Genomic DNA, 19,467 nt, shown 5'->3' with positions numbered 1-19,467 from the left:
GAATCAAATACAAAATTCTCATTCAAACATTCAAGGCCTTGCATGGACAGTCGCCGGTGTATATGAGAGACTTACTGGAGATGTACGTGGCAACTAGAAATCTGAGGTCAGCAAATGCAGCAACAACCCTTGTGCCACAAAAAAGTCGACTGGTTACCTACGGCGATAGAAGTTTCAGGGTTGCCGCCGCAAAACTATGGAACTCTCTCCCTGACAATCTCAGAAAAGATTCATCACTTAATTCATTCAAAAGAGCTCTCAAAACACACCTTTTCAAAATTTTCTACAACACATAGATACCAACTGTGACTGTTTCTACTCATAATAAATATGTCATTGTTATTTTTGTAATACAGAACTACAGCAAGTCATTCGTCGCTGACGAAGATCTCTTTACTGTACAATTCATCATGTAATTAACTAAATTGACAATCCATCTTTTATTTCATCATGTCACATTTTAAGGGTTATGACGCTCTATGTGTGTGTTTTTCGCAAGACTTGAGTTTCACTTGAAATGTGTGGCATTTCTATCTAAAACAGTACATGATGGCACCATTTACCGGAGGTTGAACCACTATATGCAGCCCGTCTGGGCGTACCAGATGTTTAAAGCACTGGTACTGGCAATAGAGGTAAAACGTCCTCAGGGGTGGGGGGTGCGGTCATGGCTGTTTGTTACAATAAGGCTGTAAATATTATCATTGTACATTTATGATATTGTTGTAATAACTATTATTTTTTATTATTATGTACAACGCCATTGAAAATATCATTTATAAAAAAGACGTTTAATCAAATTGTCCAGTTTCAGTTTTGTGATTGCATATGTCATGTTTTGTTATTTTCCTACATATCTGCGATGTGTCACATGTTTAATTGTAAAGCGCCTTTAAGCGTATATTACATATGAAAAGGGCGCTCAACAAATCTGGTATAATAATAATAATAATCATACGTCTCATTAGAAATATCCGAGCGTATGTAACAACTGAAATGACAATCTTTTAGAAGGAATACATCACAATAATGATTCGAAGTATCATGTAAATGTTCATTTTTATCAGTGTCCACATATTGGAGACCTAGACCTACGTGTAATAGTATAGACTGATTGATTTTAATCCTTAACTAAAAATGTAGAAAGTCGCCGACTTACACTTTAAACAAAATATTATATGTAATAATTTCATCCTTTCTCAATATAGGTGGAAGTAAGACTTTTGCCCACATATCTGAAAAAGAAAACGCGATTTATTGGCATAAAATGTATTTCCAAGCGGCCAAAAAGTACACACGAAAGATTCTGAAAACAGGAGCTGTAATAATTTAATAGATTCATATTTCATGCACTGACAAACTGCTGTATACCCCAAGGAGCCGCGTCCTGTGTATGTACAATTCTTTAATTGATTATTCTGCTATATATCTACAATTCTGGAACATATGTACTTGCTTCTAGCAAAAATAATGTTGGCCCTAATTTTATAATATCAAGCAAAATTACTAAAAATATTCACTATTTCATATATGAAACGCGCCTCAAGTGTGATTTCGATTTAAATTCACATGCAAAATACTATTTTTGTATTTCACTTTCTGATATAACTGTAGCCAAGACACTTTTATCTTGCTTATACATACAGAGAGCAACCGAAATGGCTTAAAATAAGGTTTAAGATGTATTACGTGCTTTCAGTACATTTTCACTGAAATCTGAAATCAACCCTATTTAAACAGCGAAATATTTAGCTCTCCAAATGCAAACATTCGTCACACTGCAACCGCTCTTGGTATTTTTTTTAACAATGTTTGGCGTTTTATATGACGCCACAATAAAATGATACAAAAAATGACCGAGATGACTTACAATCGGTCTGCTCCTCGTCAATGGGTATCTTTATATACTCTGTCACCGGCATGCTCACATCTTCTAGTTTCTCTTTTAAATCGGCGTTATCCTCTAGTGTGGTAACTGAAAATAGTCAAATCAGAAGTTATAAAAAATGTTTAAAGATAAGTAATAACTATTATATTCAAAAATTTGTGCATTTGATAGATTTAATTGATTTTGGTAGATTTGTGCTCTTCTTCCCATTGACTTTATTTCACGATTTCGTTGTAAATAATTTGCAACATTTTGCTGGTATGGATACACGGCAGTTTTATATTAATTTTGTGATTAGCAATTTAACTAAAGTATCTTTAACCCTGCTACTATTGAATCCTGCAAATACCAGCACGCACATAAATTATTCAAAGACAAAATGTTTTGCAGCAAAAGAAAGCAAAACACAATTTGCAATCCATGTTTATTTAGCCAGTTACACAAAATCATTGACAATGTTATTTAAGTTCATGCTTCTGCGTAATTGGTTTGGCGCTGACGGGATACGTATTTTGTGATGTGGCTGCTCTTACAAAACTTCTATGAAATGAAGATGGCCGTGACGAGCGGTCATGACGTATTGCGGTGACGTTTCATTTTATTTTAAGTTAAATGTATTTTAGTTGACGGCTAAACAAATTAGTCTTCTTGTCTTGTTAATTCAATTTTGGAATAATATTTAGCAGAGCCGTGCATTAATATAAATATAAACATTACAATGTCAAATAATTGCAAGAGGACATAGTATCAGCGGCGTATTTGGAACGCACAGAAATATTAAAACATGGTCCTCTTGTTGCGATTCTAATATGTTTTTTATGTAAACAAGTAGGTGGGAAGCACTATTTCATGGCGCATGTATGTTGGTCGACGGGACGTTATCGCGTAACCGTTAAATATGGGGGAGGTAAATAATTCGTCGCGCATTTACGCGCGTAATAATCGAATTTTGTGTAACACCTTTCTATTGATATATAATGTCAATTCTGAACCGTATTTTATATAAAACATTTAAAGACCCACCACGACCTAGTGACCTACTTTTTTGCCCACAAAACCTTCATGAAAATCATTCTAATAATACAGATATTATAGAGCTATACTACAAGGTTTCAGGTGGACAATTTAGGCCCTTCCTGAATAAATGTGTTTTCACAACTTCATCTGAAAACTTATTCAGTCAATCTCTTTTCAGCATAGTTTTAAGAATATAGATGAATAACTGTCTTACACTGTAGAAACAAAATGTGATTGAAATTTAACTAAATACACTGATTTATGTACATATTACTACATTAATTCAATAAAATGTTAAGACATTCGACACATTGTCTTAGCCTAATATATGTCACTGTCAATTAGAAACTTAATTCTTGTATATCTCACATTTTTCATGCAAATCATGTATAATTACCATCATGGAAATATAAAAGAATACAGTTATTTTGTGATGCCTCTTTAATCAAAGATGTTATATCACGTCTGTGCAAATTATAATCGTGTTTTATCAGCTAGAATGATAAACATTTGTATTATAATAAAAATATGACCTTTCAATGCGTTACTTAATAACCGAAAATAATATAGAAGACATTGGATTCAGTTACTTAACTAATTACTTACTCTGATGTCTTACAAGATAAAAGAGGCTGTCAGAATAAATTCCCACAAAGAAGCTCGTAAATGTCATTTTTCACATTATTGAAAGAAGTTGTGAAATGAACGAGACAGCTTAATGGAACGCATGGTCCGCAGACTTAAAAGTATCTCGAATTAAGCATTTTAGAACAGTCGTTTAGACAGACCCTCCAGCCCGAATGCACACATTATAAATCATTTTTATCTGAGAAGATTTTCTTTTACAACGCTGTAAGCTACTTTAGCTTGGTTATTTCTATTTCATTTGATACTATACTCGGCGACCAAACGACTGACAAAGTAAAGAGTCTTTACCAGTACTAATATGTGTTCAAAAATATTTCCTAAATATCAAAGAATAACTTTGTTTCACCTTTTACTTTAGCATCATTTGAAATCACGCCCCTTTATATTAAAATAAAAAAGTAAATAATAAGAAAGTTATGACATACCGAACCCGTCCTCAGTGGAGAACAAATGATAAGAAGGTACGTCTGGTCCCTTGCACGCCATTATATAATATTTCCCTGTTGGGGTAAAACTAGCCTCTACAAACTGGCAACCTTCATCAAAGTCACATGATACACACGTGACCCTCCTGTAATCTGTATGATCCTTTACAGTAGTTGTCCTGAAATTAAAAGTAAAACTCACAAGTGCTCCAACTGTGTTTCCAATTCACATTTTCTGACCATTTTAAAAAACTGAGTTTGAATGGCCGACCTTAAGAATAAACATAAATAAAAATCATTTTTAACACAAACATGTTTCATTTAAAGTGCTGAAATTCAAAGCAATGAAACACTAACTTCACTTTTTGACTGTTGCGTGAGGTTCATATTTCTGATATAAGGTAACTGGGTATTAAAGTCCGTATTAAGCATGCATAAAATCCATAAACACAAAAAAAGCCTATAACTGTTAAAAACCAGGATTCTTAAGAATACTATAAAATGACATGAAAATCATCATTTATATAATTAATTGTATAACATTTTGCACAATAAAAAGTCTTCTTGACGAAACATAGTTATCATTAAAGTTAGTTATGACATTCTTCTCCGGTTGTTACAACAGTAATATTCTCTTATGACCGAAGGATGACAAAATCGCATTGCATGGAATCTACTGAATTTCATAAGGACTCCACTACCATAAAGAATTATAGGATATATTTGTAAGCAATTTTCTACTAACAAAAGTACCAAGTTTCCAATAAAACATGTCTTTAGTGCTATCAGACAAGTCTCAACATACAGCCTGGAGCCATGTCACAGTCAATTTCAAGGGTAAGCTAATTATAGGAGTTTGGAGACAAATCTCCCAACTCGACTGTATAATGGTTCGTATTCATCATTATTCAGCGTCTGAATTTTAGATTGTCAAATGTTCGATTTTGCAACGTTGAATTAAAAATTAGAAGCTCAAGTTCAAACTTAAAGGTACATGACTACGGACCCTTATCAATTTTATATATACCTGTACAAATGTCGAACTCTAGGATCGCCCTTTTTGGTTGCGATAAAGTATCTGAAATATACACAGGATGTGTTTAATACTTATTGTTTATTTGAAATTCACTTCTGTTCCACCAGTTCATGGTTCTACAAATTATATTAAGTTTATTTATATCCAAATCTTTTATGCATTTATTACGTAATAAGATGTGTACTTATCAGTGCATTTCTCATAAAAGTACTCAGTTTGGCATCAGAAAATACATTTTACCTGTAGCCATTTAAAATATTACATGACAAATATGGCAAACAAACATAGTTATAAACGTTTTACGGACAACAAAGCAGAAAATGGTACTCGGATGCAACAACGTTATATGTACATATTTTGCATTTGTGATCATGTCCTTCAAGTTTCACACATGACACCAGACATGGGGACTAGTTTTTACATATGTAAGTTTTCTTTTTCTTATCAAACTGTTAGATACAACATCTAAACTAAGCCAACCTGGGCATATTCTATATAGGGATACACAAAGTATTGTACACATTCAAACCTGTATTAGCCTGTCAAGGGAGCAACACAGTCTGGATGCTTAGGACAGGTGGCCGCTTAGTACACGTTGATATTAGAATGAAAATCGGTTTGTGATGTAAACTGACTGGCTGTTCACGGCAAGTAGCTGCTTATACAGGAGGCCGCTAAAGCAGGTTCGACTGTATACTGGTTTCGTAGACACTGCTTTCATAAATGATCACATTTGCAACAAATCCTTGACGAAGATATTAATTAAGATAAACATATCCCTTTTGCATAATTTGATAATAATAACAATCGCGCTATACAAACGTCTTACATTAAATTCAAATCGTCGTCATATCCCACGATGTCCATAACGTCCCATCTACCAATCGTAAGAAATATCTTTGAGCCGTCACCAGTCTTTTTCTGCATATACAAAGACATTAAACAGAAACAATTAAATTCAAACATTTTTCCTAGAAATCAATGATTTTAAAAGTTTATTCCGAATCTAGAGTTATAGCCACACTTCCCATAAAATTAATTATTAAACGTTTTTTCAAGTACCATACGGTACACACAAAAATGTCTTCAAACGTTGAAAACAAGAATTTAAAGCGTGTAAGTTTGGTAATAAATTCAATTATCCTGTCAAACTTTCTTTTATGAGAGTTCAGGCATTTTAAGAGGTGTAAGTCTATGAATATTTGTGGGACAAGTTTCAAAATCTAAATGACATAATTTCTGTATACAATCTGTGAAAATTCCAACCTTGTGCACGACATTCTAAGTATATAAGCGTATCAATTGAGGAAACACTTCTTTCTGAAAATTCTGTTAAGTTCTAGTAAAAATTTATTTACTTACCGATATGTCATAAGAAGAGTCAATCATAGCTATATGTTGGAAACTACCGGCGGATCCATCTTTATGCGGGAGAAGCAAAAAGTACCGACTCCCGTCCGGCTTGAACATTACTGGTCGATACTGAAAATATTATACAAGTATTGCTTTTTAGGGAGGTCGCTTTGAGGAGTTTTCGACCAGAAAAAAAAGCGACATCGACCGAGGGCGTAGCCTAAGGTTATTATCACATTTTCCGGTCTATAAATCCACATATTGATCGAACCTACAAAGCAACTACTGTTTTATTATTAAATCCAACAACTTATAGCTTATCTGAGAAAAATCCCAACTGCTGCAGCGAGCGGTTAGTCATTGTTCCAGAATTGTCTACGACGTCACCTTGTTATGCCGTCAAAATTTTATGACGTCACTGCTGGAGGTCAATGTGTGATTTTGCTCAGCTGGCGGTTTAATACGACTTTTTATCATTAATTATGTGACAGTGTTTAGACCAAAATAAATTACTATCAATATAGACTTAACAGTAAAATTTGTTATAATTACAACTAATTAACTATTTTAGTTGACCAAATTGTTTAAACAGTAACAACTGACTGTAAAATTACAGGAAAACTATCAAATAAAACCACATGCGGAAAAAAATACACTATTATAGAGCTATTATTAATACTTCAAATATTTACCAGATCTACCCAGCCGCCTTCTCCTTCAATTCTGTAATTCTGAAAAAAAATGCAATGGCCATTAGCTGAAGAGTATTTACAAGGCTGTAATTATTCCATACGTAAGGTAATGGATCCGTTATGACAATCGGCAGTTTACGTGAGATTACGTAATCTCCTAACGCAGTCTCGGCTCTCTCCGGTTGCTAATGTAGCTGATACGAGCAACCTGCCGGAGAATGCCGAAATGACAATACGGAGAATACGTAATCGCACGGAAATTGCCGAGTGCAATTACGGATTCTCAATCTTAAAGGTTACAACACACTAAATATCTGTTTTTTTATTATATATAAAACTGACATATTTCCAATGGCCGCAGCACACATCAGGACCAATTTTAAATGTCTGTAGCTTATATTTTCTTGAAGAAAATTGTCAATGTTGAATAAAAATCAGAAAAAAGTGGGGGTCATGTTTGATGCTAGAAAAATATTTTCAGTCAAGCATACAAACTGCAAAATCAGCTAAAAAAATGAGACACCCAAATTGTAGTGGTGGTGTATGATCCAAGTTTCCATGACAAATTCTGTGATGTTATTATTTCATTATGACAATGCTACCGACATGTCAAGCATAAATCTGTCATGTGATTACAGCAAAAATATTGCAAAGAAAATACGGAAAATAGTTCTACAGAGCAAAAACACCGAGGACTATTTGAATCCGCCATTTTCGCGCCATTTTCCTATTTAGTGTCTGTATGCCTAAAAGGTAAAAGAATCAAATCCACTGGTAATAATTGCTGGCGACACTGACAGCTATTCTACCACCAGGAGACCGGACCTGTCTCAGTAGAAAAATAGCACGCTCACATCAGCTAATAAGGCGAGACAAGTCTGTTGCCAAGGGTAATTGAAAATAAGAAAGTCCTAGAAAGATAGTGACATTAAGTTTGATTACATAAAAGTTTTTTGTCACAGGAAAGACGGCGATGTGTCTGGAACATGTCAACTTCACAGAATTCCCGGGGTCTGAAATATTGCTATTTTATATTCTTTCATAGATAGAGTGTGGAGAGAAGCATGTCACCGAGTGTAATTGAAAATAAAACATTTGTCCTATAGGGATCTGACACTACGTTTCGTTATAAAATAATCTGCGTTTGTCAGTTACAGTACATTTGTCTGGCGGATCCATCTTTATGCGGAAGAAACAAAAAGTACACCAACGTCACAGCAAAACTATAGTCTGAAAGATGTCGTTACAGTCTTATGAAAAACATTAAAATTGTTTTTGACAACACAGAATGCTGGCTACAACTTGGAAAGATTTTAAATAGCGACCAATTCAATCAGTGTAAAATGTCTATGACAAAGCCATATGCAATGCAATAAGTTTTTCAAGACTACACTATATTGTCCTGGTCAGGATCCACGCTGTTCGCTTTCATTTGCAATTAGAGAAACCGTTAACAAACAGTATGGATCCTGACCCGACTGCGCGGATGCGGAGGCTGATCGTGATCCATGCTGGTCACAAAGCCACTATGTTGGTATTCACATGGTGCGGCTCAATTATATATTCACAGTTACAGTTCCCTGAATCATGAAATACGGACCGGTCCCACTTATCATTCCTTTTATCACAGAAAATGTTTAATGATAAAAACGTAGTAAAACGCTTATACAATTTTACACAATTCCTATTCATTAAATCATAAAAAACAAAGTTTTAATAGATTAAGATTTACCTGAACACAGTTACCGTTCATGGCATCGCACATAGATAGAATGGAAAGATTTTGTGCTCTGTTCATCCATGATATAAGTACATGGGTTTCGTCCTGCCAGGACACCGTTGTAAAATAATGATCCCTGAAAAAGTAAAATTACTAAGATTATATTGAACTCATCTCCTTATAGCATTTCTATTTGCCAAGAAATGTCAAAAATCAACATTTGTTTGGCTGTTCCCTCATGGATTAGTAATGGTGTGATACGGATTCAAAAGATAGGAAAAGGTTTTCAAGTCTAACAGAAAGAGTGATAAATATAATCGTTGCAAATACGTAATTGCACAAAATTGCCGCTGATCATTGCGATTCCATTACCTTCCAATATAAGCGTCTTTTATCCTCCTGCTTACTACATGTAGTATAAAATTTTAATAACAGATAAAATATTTATGTAGCTCTTTCTTCTTTTATTTAAATTGCTACTAAATGAAAACTTCAAAAGAAAATGGATAGGCCACATTTTAATAAACATGAATAAACATGAGATAACAAGTCAAAAGACAAATCGATTTCCCATAAAAAGAATCCAATATGCATAACAAAATAATTTCACAGCATAAAATACTCAATAAAATAACTAATCGCACATTTCTCGTTCATTGATCGAGTTGCTTTTAACGGCGCTGCGACATAGAACAAAGATACGTCGTATCGCGCCGGAACAAAAGAATTCATAATTGCAATTAGGTATGTAGAAAAACAAAATAAAACATAACTGAGCTTTAAGAAATCGCATACACTATTTGTACAAAATGTATAAAATTTTATTAATACAATTGAAACTTGATAACTCGAAATTGCTTATCTCAAACTTCCGGCTATCTTGAAGACATTTTTAAATCTCGTCCCGAAAACACGCGCATAAAACATCATTTTAAGTCGAATTTCGGTTATCTCGAAGAAAAAATGCTCTAACCCTTGGAATTCGAGATAACAACTTTCAGCAGTATTAGATAAAGTCTTACTTGTTTCTGAAAGGCTTTGGGGGATCTATCTCTACTGTCGAATTCCTCTTTAGATCGATAATTTTTAGCCTTACTTTTGGATTTGGTGTTCCTGGCTTGAAACGAAAGAAACATATTTGAAAATAAGAATTTGTAAGAGAAAATACATAAAATTTTTTTACCTAAAATGAAGAGAACTTGAAATTGAATACGACTAAAATTACCAAAGCTTATAACAGACGTCATGCCAGTAAATTAATTTTGAAAGTTTTCTTCTTTTTTTTGTGGAACGTCAGTTTCGAAGAAACATGGCATTTTAAAACATGAAAAATAACTGTTTTTATTAACACTATACATTGACGTGTCCGATTGCATTACATCCTTTAGAATATGCATAAACGTTTGACATGACAATCTCATATATGCACACCTATAGAGGATATTACATATTGAATTTATTCAACTCGTTTAATAAATTCAATGTGGAAAGTCACAAATGTAATATTCTTTTTATCACAAGGTAGCTATTCCTATCCAAACATCAAAAAATTCTACTTTCTTCAACTATTATAAACAAGTCAATTTGACCAAAGTCTCCTATATTGTAAACGAAGTCGACGCCAAAGCTTTGTTACACTAGTGTATTATCATTTTTATGTAATGGCTTTATTACTCTGCCGCGACGTCAAACATGTGATAAAAAAGATATATTTTATATTCCGATATTATGTACATTGTAGGTTCAAATTTTACATACCTTTGGATATGGCAGAATTTTTGACATGACATAGGTTTGTGCCATATCCCCATAAATTGAAAGTTCATATGAGTAGACATCCCTATCATCGAATGCGGCGTAGAGGAGGTATGTGCCTTCAGGTGAAAACCACAAAGCATTGTCAGAACTAAGTATCTCTTCTGTAAAACAAATGAAGAATTCGGGAAATGCTTTGAACTCTAACTTCAATGTTTGTTTTATTGTTTTGGCTTTAGCGCTTTTTTTTTCAACAGTATTTCATTTCTGGAACGGCAAGATGTTAACCTAATCCGCATACCAGGGGTCTACCATGGTTTCCTGGTTCGTCTCGGGATTGTGACGAACTTCTGATAGAAAAGAATGACATAACCAATGTACTTGGATTCTGTACCAGTACCAGCCTGATTTCCGCAAATAACTGCCATCTTCTCCAAATGAATCAGATGTTGAGGAAGAAATGACTTCAAACACAGTGTATTTAGTCAAATCGTCATGGAAAACATACGCTTCGCCAAGGGATCGAACAGATGACCCCGCGCTAAGCAGGACGGCTACAAAGTGGTTGCAGCTGATAAGGTAAACTTAATACCAGTAACTCATGACTGTATATTTGCAAACCTATGAACATTCCTTTGCTAAAACTGTAAAAAATATCATATAATTGAGATAATGTGAACACTGGAATCTCATAATTAAATCAGCCAACATAATATTTCTACGTAACGTGCCTTTCTTTAATTTAATGCTCAGATTAATGTCATATATTTGATTATATTCAAGCGGATTTTCAGTCTGGAATTTTTGTACTTTTTAGACAATTACTCTTTATCAGACATGCGTCATTGTCTATGGGTGTATAATCTTACAATATCAAGAACCGTATAATGTCATAGCGCTGACCTTTTGAAAGTCACAAACTGTAAATGAAAAAAAAAGTGCAGATGCAATAACTTTTCGCTTAATCAAAGAAAAAAAAAGAAATATAACATAATAACAGAAAGGAAAATGAATGGTTCTGTTTCGCGGAAATGCCATCACAACAACCGGTCGGACGCTTGTTTTGTTTTCCAACAGACTGTATAATATTTCACTGCCACAGTCTGGCAGAGATAAACGTAATACAATCTGATATTGTATGTTATTTTGATGTAATTTCTTAGGTTGCAGACTTGCTTTGTCACGGGTTCTGCCAGTTCAATAATAAATATGACTTTGAGAATGAAAGCAAAAAAAGTTCAGATATCAATACCCATACGTGACACCGGATAGAATGGCAAAGAAGCTCGGTACTGCATAGATGCGAAGCGTATAATTTAATATAGCTTTATTTATCCGAACTGTAATATGTCTTCGTTTGTTATTATTGCTGTTCCAGTGAACATGGTTTTTAAATTATTGAACAAAATAAGGAAATTAATTTAAATCCAAACTTGATGAAACCCGGTAATATTAAATTGCAAAAAACTCCAGTTCATAATGAACGTTCAGTTAATAGATTAAAGTGACACCAACATCGAAACTAAAACAAAACAAATATTATTAGTTCGTGTGCAGAAAAAAACCCATACTTTTAGGAAGTCAAAAAGTCTGATCTCAATAAGCTGGTAACAATCACTTGGCAGTATAGACATGACTATAACATATACTTACACCTGATAACTAAACATTACGTGATATTATTCAGGTAAATGTTCCATTAAAACCTTGTTGAAAATAAAAAGGATATAAAATAATTATTTATACAAATTGTGAATAGTTTCATTTGAATAATATACACCTCACGCGTATCTGGATATGCGACTTTTTTTTTAGAATTACCGCTGATCGCTGATCACCAGCAGCACTCACTAAAATTGACTATTTAAACTATTGGATAAAGTATTTATAGATTGAACACAAGCATACGAAACGACGACCAGCTGAAAAAGAAGTTGACATAACAATGACTTCGGGAAAAAAGGTATGTTTGACTGAAGAAATTTAACTATTCAACAGTATATTTAACTTACCTTCATAAACCCAATCAGGCACTCCATTATATATGTGGTCTATATCATCAAAACCGTCAAACGTATATTGTTCAAACCTGCCTTTAATAGGATCTCGTCTGTAGAATATATCATTGTATTGTATACATACCTGCAAAATGTAAACAATGTTTAAGGTTCATGTAAGGTGAACTGTTACCACCGTAACTCACGCAAATACAGCTGCAAAAACGCTTATAACGTGTACAGTTGAAACAATTAAACAATTTGCCAGTTCAAAACGGAATTCCAGTTTAAAACTGATAAAAATAAAAATAAACACAACAGCTGCCATCTTTTAGGTTAACAGAATTTGTCATTTTGTCGGTAGATGGCAACTCTTTATCATATAAAAGGAAATACTTTTTTTTCAAACAACCTCTGCAGAAGCTGTTATGTAGAGAAATGGTCTATTAATTATAAAAGCCAGGGCTGAAACATCATTCAAACGTAGGTTGTAAAATATGTAATATTAAAATTACACTGATTGTGTAACACCTGAAAACATTATTATTTAGAAAGGAAATAAACATCAAGACATTAAAACCAATGAAAATTTATGAAAATCGCACGACAAGATACAGCCGTTTGAATGAAAACTCAAGCAATCAATCAGAAGAAATTTTGAATACCACCGTTACGTCATCGTTCTTTCATAGTTTTAGTCATTACTAAATTAATATAAAGCAGAATTATGATAAACAAAATAAACTGTAAGACTTTAATTTAAAGTGTGTGATGTTATAATTAAATTAAAAAGTTGAATTTCTCTTGACTTTTATTTAAAAAATATTCTTATAGTTGAATATACGGTAATGCATACAAACGGAACTCTTTTGCATATTTTGCAGACGTAGGCGGGACTAATAAATTGGTAATCGTTGCTTTAGTGATTGAATTTTAAGGCAATAACAATGTTTTAAACATCCCTTAAACTTTTTCATATTTATGTTAATATTAAGTATTCGACTGCATATGCCCATAGAGCTATGTCTGACTGTATTAGTTCGAACTGTTGATAAATCCTCTTTATTAAGATCAGACCTGACAAAACATGTCAGCCGCGCCATGAGAAAACCAACTTAGTGGGTTTGCGCAGCAGCATGGATCCAGACCAGCCTGCGCATCCGCGCAGTCTGGTCAGGATCCATGCTGCTCGCTAACAGGTTCTCTAATTGCAATAGGCTTTGAAAGCGAAAAGCATGGATCCTGACCAAAGTGCGCGGATGCGCAGGCTGGTCTGGATCCATGCTGGTCGCAAAGCCACTATGTTGATTTTCTCATGGCGCCGTTGATTTTCTCATGGCGCAGCTGAATTGTAGTGAATTTACCTCTCTGAGCATTGCAACTGTACGAAATTCGTGTTTCCAAGTGGTGCTTATCTATATTGGTCACAAATTGTTATCATAATAGCAAAAGACGAACAAAATCGTGTTTCCAAGTGGTGTTCATTTAAAGTGAATGCAGTGCTACTTGTCTCAAAACAACAAAGAACAATAATCAGGATTGCGAGTGGTGTTCAACTAAAGGGTCTGCCAGTTGCGCTCATAGATGGGGTTTGCTAGTTTTGACGATGTACAGGACCTTAATGTGAGGAAAACCTTTTCTAACATTATCATGAGTGCTATCGTACTTACTAAACTATGTCCAGTGGGCGACCAGCTGACATATTGGAATTCTTCTGCATAGGGACCAGCTAAATCATATTTTTTCCTGAAAATGAAGGAAAACAGAATATCAAAAATGGAATATGGCCTGAAGGCTTTTTTACCTTGAACATAGTCCCCAGCAGAATTTATAACAGTTAACGGTATACTTTTCATGGCTGGCCCAGTTACATAATATTTTCATGTTTTTAGACGAAAAGTAGCAGTATGGCAATGATTTTCATGGCTCCTGTAAACAACTTGTACAATACTCCCAGACTAGCATCTAATAAATGTATGAATTCATAACAACATTTTGTTCTCTTTAGCATGAAATTGTCTTTGTATAATTAATCCTGACTGAACCGATATCAAGAAGACCATTTATGCTGCATTGATGGTTATAAGTGATTAATTTATTCTACAAATAAAATCTCTCCACCAGCATATGGATATAGCCAAAGTCTAAACTGTTCAATTCGGCATGCTATAATACAATTTAATTTATCATGACAATGACTAGCGCAATTTCTTCAAAGAGTTTCGGTATGCAGTGCATTAATGGACACACGGCTTCGTGAGCATTTTGCCTTAATTCCCCGACAAGCATCTGATCACCGTCTGAACTTATAAGTCTGAGAGAATTGTTCAGTTTAGCATGCAAAAGCTGGCTGGAATTATGCTGGGGTTTGTCTGTCTCATTAACACAGGACAATGCAATGTAGGATTATATTTTTCCTGATCAATACCAACTACAGAGACAGGAAATCAGGGCCGTTCACTTAATGAAATTGAGTAAGTTAGAGCATTTCATTAATTCAGGGAAAGTCTTGATAATCAAGCGGATTACAATGATGTTCAGGGAACGGATAATTCCTGATAGTTAACGTCCTATAGGCCAGTGATAAAAATTTATTTTTGTAGATTTTGTGGTTGAATGTTATTGCATGTCCTCCACAAGTATAAATTCGGGCTTTTTAAGCACAGAGAATCTATTCGCTTGGTTTAATGTGTACACATTGCCAATGTATAGCATGTTCATGCCAATGCAAAAGACTAAAGAGACACCTAGATTCTTCCTCCTAGATTCTTCCTCCAGAAGTATGTTCAGGGTTCCACCTTACAGTGATAAAGTAGGCTTGTCTAACGTCAAGAATAATATCTACCGAGTCACTGCCTTGAAGTCGGGGCTAGCGTTATTTTACAGGAAACAATAGATCGCAAGAAATTGTATCAGAAACTTGTATGAAGAGCACTTACCCGGATTGTATATGTAAAATTTTATATTTTGATATGGTGGAATGTCTGTAGATCTGAAAAAGAAAATAAACTGAAATTTTGAACCATATTTTGCCTACTTACCAAAGAGAAACGAATTATGTCGATAAGTAAATGGTGTGTTTATAATATCATATCCAACTACAAACCTATGAATTCGTATCGGCAAGGACGGCCCTTATGACACAAAACAGATTTTAAAAGATTTTATTTCTCTATTTGAAAAATGTATTTCACGGTATATTAATACAGGTCTCCTTATATCAAACAGCGGTCTATTGTTTTTGCCACTGGCCGGTCTTTAGTTCAACACACATTTTTATGTTGCTATACGATGTTTTAAACATTTAACATTTAAAACCTTATATTAATCATTTAGGGATAAGACACTTTAGTACATGTATACATCTGTTTTTTTTTTCAAGTTTAAGTTGTCACTTGATTAGAATCTGCTTCGAAAATTTACCAATCACGACTGTTTGTTTATTAAAATTGTTGCAGTAGGGCATTTTAATATTCTTATACGTGAAAACTAACGCTTCAAGGCTGACAAGTGATGTATTTGGGGCAAATCAAGCTGTACTAATATCATTTTTGGCAAAGAATGGACGACGACAAATCGTTTTCAGGGGCGGTGTGTCGAGTCATATGCCATGTGTAAAATGGTAAGTAAATTGACATTTAACTGAATTATACTCACATGATGTATATCATACTGGAATAATACATATTGTTTGTCAGCCGATAGTTTAAATTGGTCTGTATTGAGCTCTCTCTGGAATAGAAAAGGGATAAGGTTTAATTTGTTTTCCCATGAATTCTGCTATAATCTTCAACGAGTTAAAGCTACTCAGTGCCACTGTTTATGGTAGAAATATTTCGTTCTTAAAAGTTTGTTAAACTTTCAAATTAAACAAGTCAATATCCAAACATCACTTTTAGTGCCTTTTCCTAAACAGTTAGTAATAGCATATCTTCTAAAAGTTCATTTTTGAAAATCAGTTTGACAATACTAGTATTAAAACAGATTTAAACGGTATCAAAATGAGACACAGTCTAGCATTATTATCCGATGTCACGTTACACAAGGCAAAAAAATTTTAATGTGAGTACCTGATATATTGCACAACAGTTGATGTAAGAGTATCGATTGCAATTAAAAGCAACAAGTCCATGTACTCGGTGTAAATTTGCTTGCTTTATCGATTTTCTAGTATGGAAAATTAATTAATTATTTAAATCGCGGTCCGATGGCTGAAACGTATATTAAGTGCATGTAACGGGAAACGAAAATCATTTTATATCAGATTTCCTTACAAAGAAAAACATATACATATTATTGCGAATATTTTTTTACTCGTACGGAACTTAGTTTCTGTCATTGCGTAAATCAACAAAAGTAAATCCCGACGAACAAGTCATTCCCATTCTTTTTATATTCAACATTAAAAAATCCACGAACTTTGCATATCCCCCAAGGAAGAGCCGTTTTTACCTTTCTTGCCCATGAAATTCCATTTGTAAATCCTTTCACGGTATTACTGAAAGTCAGCATAATTTGCTCCCGGCATTTCTTTCTTTGTTTATATTTTTAAATTATTTATCTCCAATATCTTTTACTTCGGACCAACAAGCGTTAGAACAGAACAGATCAGAACAGTCATGTTCTTTTTTTTTACTTGGTCGTACTACATGTTGTATATGAACAACAGGCCACAACTGGTATTAAATATACAAATAATAAAGAATCTGTTCAAAAGTATATTAACCCCTTTTCTCGAAATTTATAAATCATTGATAACTACATGTGCATATATATGATTTCACATACGGGAAGTCAGGAATACAGAAACGTCATAGAGTACTTACAAAAGTTAGATTTCCAAATAGAACTGTAGACGAATTGTCTAAACAGTTAAACTCTTTAATCGCCCCTTCATGATTCTGGTAAATGAATACTTCCTCACCTGTTCAAGAAATAGAGACAACATCAAAGAAGTCAAAAAAATAATTGCAGACATTGTACTAGTATTAATTAATCTATTGATTGCAAACTTATCAAAATAATGTATTTGCAACAAAATTTTCGTTCAGAGCACAACCCTTTCTCTCACTTATTCTTAAAGGCTTATTTGATACTTTTACTACTTCAGCATTATATGTTAAGTATCATATAGCATTTTCGCATCTGTATTATACTAATTGTTTTGCAAATGCAATGTTTCTAGATACATATCATGACAGTTTACACTTTCATATCTGTATATACTTCATAATGATACTTGTGTTGATGCAATGTTTCTAGATATGTTATATGTCATGACAGTTCACACTTTCATATCTGTATATACATGTACTTCATAATGATGCAATGATTCTAGATACAGGTTATATATCATGACAGATTAAACTCTCATATCTGTATATAGTATATAATTCATAATGATACTTGTGTTGATGCAGTGTTTCTAGATATGTTATATGTCATGACAGATATGTTATGCCATGACAATTTACACTTTCGTATCTGTATATACTTCATGATGATACTTGTGTTGATGCAATGATTCTAGATACATGTTATATATCATGACAGATTGCACTTTCATATCTGTATATACTTCATAACGCTACTTGTGTTAATGCAATGTTAAACTTTCCAGATACATGTTATATATCATGACAGTTCTTTCATATCTATATATAATGATACTATGCCATGAATCACACTTGCATATATTATGCTTATACATATTTATATATAACTTGTAAGGTGTGGAGTGCGGATGGTTCCCCGACCCACACACACCTATGACGGGGATAATAAAAGTATCAGAACCTAAAAAAAAATTCGTTCAGCTGACATAATAAAACATTTGCACATTTGCTGGTCTAGTGGACAGAAGACTGATTACGAACCCAGGGGTCACTGGATCTTCTGCTTCCAAAAGGAAAAAAAGTATCAATTTTTAGGACTGTCAATCGATGTCCCGTGTAAGGCGCTGTACATCTTGCGCTTGCGCGTTAAGGAATCGGAAGAAGAGCATTACTGTATCATGTACTATTCTCCAAAACATTCTTCAGGAGGTGTTGCCCATATGGACAACCAAGAACGGTTATGAATAAACTTAGATGTACAAAAATTTGAAAACATCATATGGTATGTCATGTTAGACTTGTTGCCAGCTAATTGTCTTTTTCTTTCTCTCTCCAAACTATTTTTACATATTTTGCATTTTAGAAACCAGGGACATCATGTCAAAGAAATAGGCATAGAAGTCCTTACATTACATTAAACCCGAAAACACATTAGTGCGGCCTATATTATACCAAAGGATTTGTATAGGTAAGAATGTACATATCCCAATCAAACAGATCATTTAAACAGAATCAATAGCATACTTTTTATTTGCATTGACATGTTTAGCCGAACAGAGTGTAGTCCTCAGAACTGTTTCTTGCTATCAAACTTCCACTGCTTATGCAAAGATCTAGTCATGAGAAAGCACGCAATGGGAATTCAACATTCTCGTATACCAGGTGTTTACCATGGTTCTCTATTTCGTCTTGGGATTTTGTCGAACCTATCATAATTGAGAATGGGGATTCTATTGTCTTAATAAAATCTGTCAAAAGATTCGTTGGAAGCAAAGAATGCAACCAAGAAGAATAATAGCAGACTCGGTTTGACTGAGTCTGTTCATGAGAGGTAATGAAATGTGCAACACCTCTCACGCCCCTTAAGCGGACCTCGGCCTTGTTCAAACATAATAAACCCTCAGTCCTCATTTTTTCGTTCTAATCTGATTCCCAGTTACGCGAAGAGATGCAAAGCGCAATTAAAATTTTGTCAAACTTAACAACTATTATATGTTCTCATTATAATTTGAAAGATGTTATTAAGTTTGCTCAACTGATTGTCAAAGAAATTACTGTAATTTCAGTCCCTAGAGACTGGAGTGTTTCCAAATATTTGTTG

At 33.9% G+C, this 19,467-nt stretch overlaps 1 protein-coding gene across 6 annotated transcripts in view; it reads right to left on the bottom strand.

Annotated features, from left to right (window-relative positions):
• The window catches only part of LOC123537972 (dipeptidyl peptidase 4-like), a 242,045-nt gene that overhangs the window by 17,980 nt on the left and 204,598 nt on the right, over nt 1-19,467 (bottom strand). For all 6 annotated transcript variants that reach the window (XM_053529935.1, XM_053529932.1, XM_053529933.1 and 3 more), the window contains exons 4-18: nt 17,358-17,455; nt 16,189-16,263; nt 15,471-15,523; nt 14,202-14,277; nt 12,547-12,676; nt 10,538-10,698; nt 9,802-9,896; nt 8,792-8,915; nt 7,060-7,098; nt 6,377-6,496; nt 5,844-5,935; nt 5,006-5,056; nt 3,979-4,157; nt 1,871-1,975; nt 1,160-1,235 (exon numbers count right to left, since the gene is read on the bottom strand). In XM_053529935.1, coding sequence (XP_053385910.1) covers nt 1,160-1,235; nt 1,871-1,975; nt 3,979-4,157; nt 5,006-5,056; nt 5,844-5,935; nt 6,377-6,496; nt 7,060-7,098; nt 8,792-8,915; nt 9,802-9,896; nt 10,538-10,698; nt 12,547-12,676; nt 14,202-14,277; nt 15,471-15,523; nt 16,189-16,263; nt 17,358-17,455 — 1,474 coding nt within the window. The remainder of the gene's footprint in view (nt 1-1,159; nt 1,236-1,870; nt 1,976-3,978; nt 4,158-5,005; nt 5,057-5,843; nt 5,936-6,376; nt 6,497-7,059; nt 7,099-8,791; nt 8,916-9,801; nt 9,897-10,537; nt 10,699-12,546; nt 12,677-14,201; nt 14,278-15,470; nt 15,524-16,188; nt 16,264-17,357; nt 17,456-19,467) is intronic.

This window comes from Mercenaria mercenaria, chromosome 18 (genome assembly GCF_021730395.1).
Source record: "Mercenaria mercenaria strain notata chromosome 18, MADL_Memer_1, whole genome shotgun sequence".
In the NCBI taxonomy this organism is placed as follows: Eukaryota; Metazoa; Mollusca; class Bivalvia; order Venerida; family Veneridae; genus Mercenaria; species Mercenaria mercenaria.
Note: the sequence above shows the minus strand (reverse complement) of the source record. Positions and strands in the feature narration are given on the sequence as shown.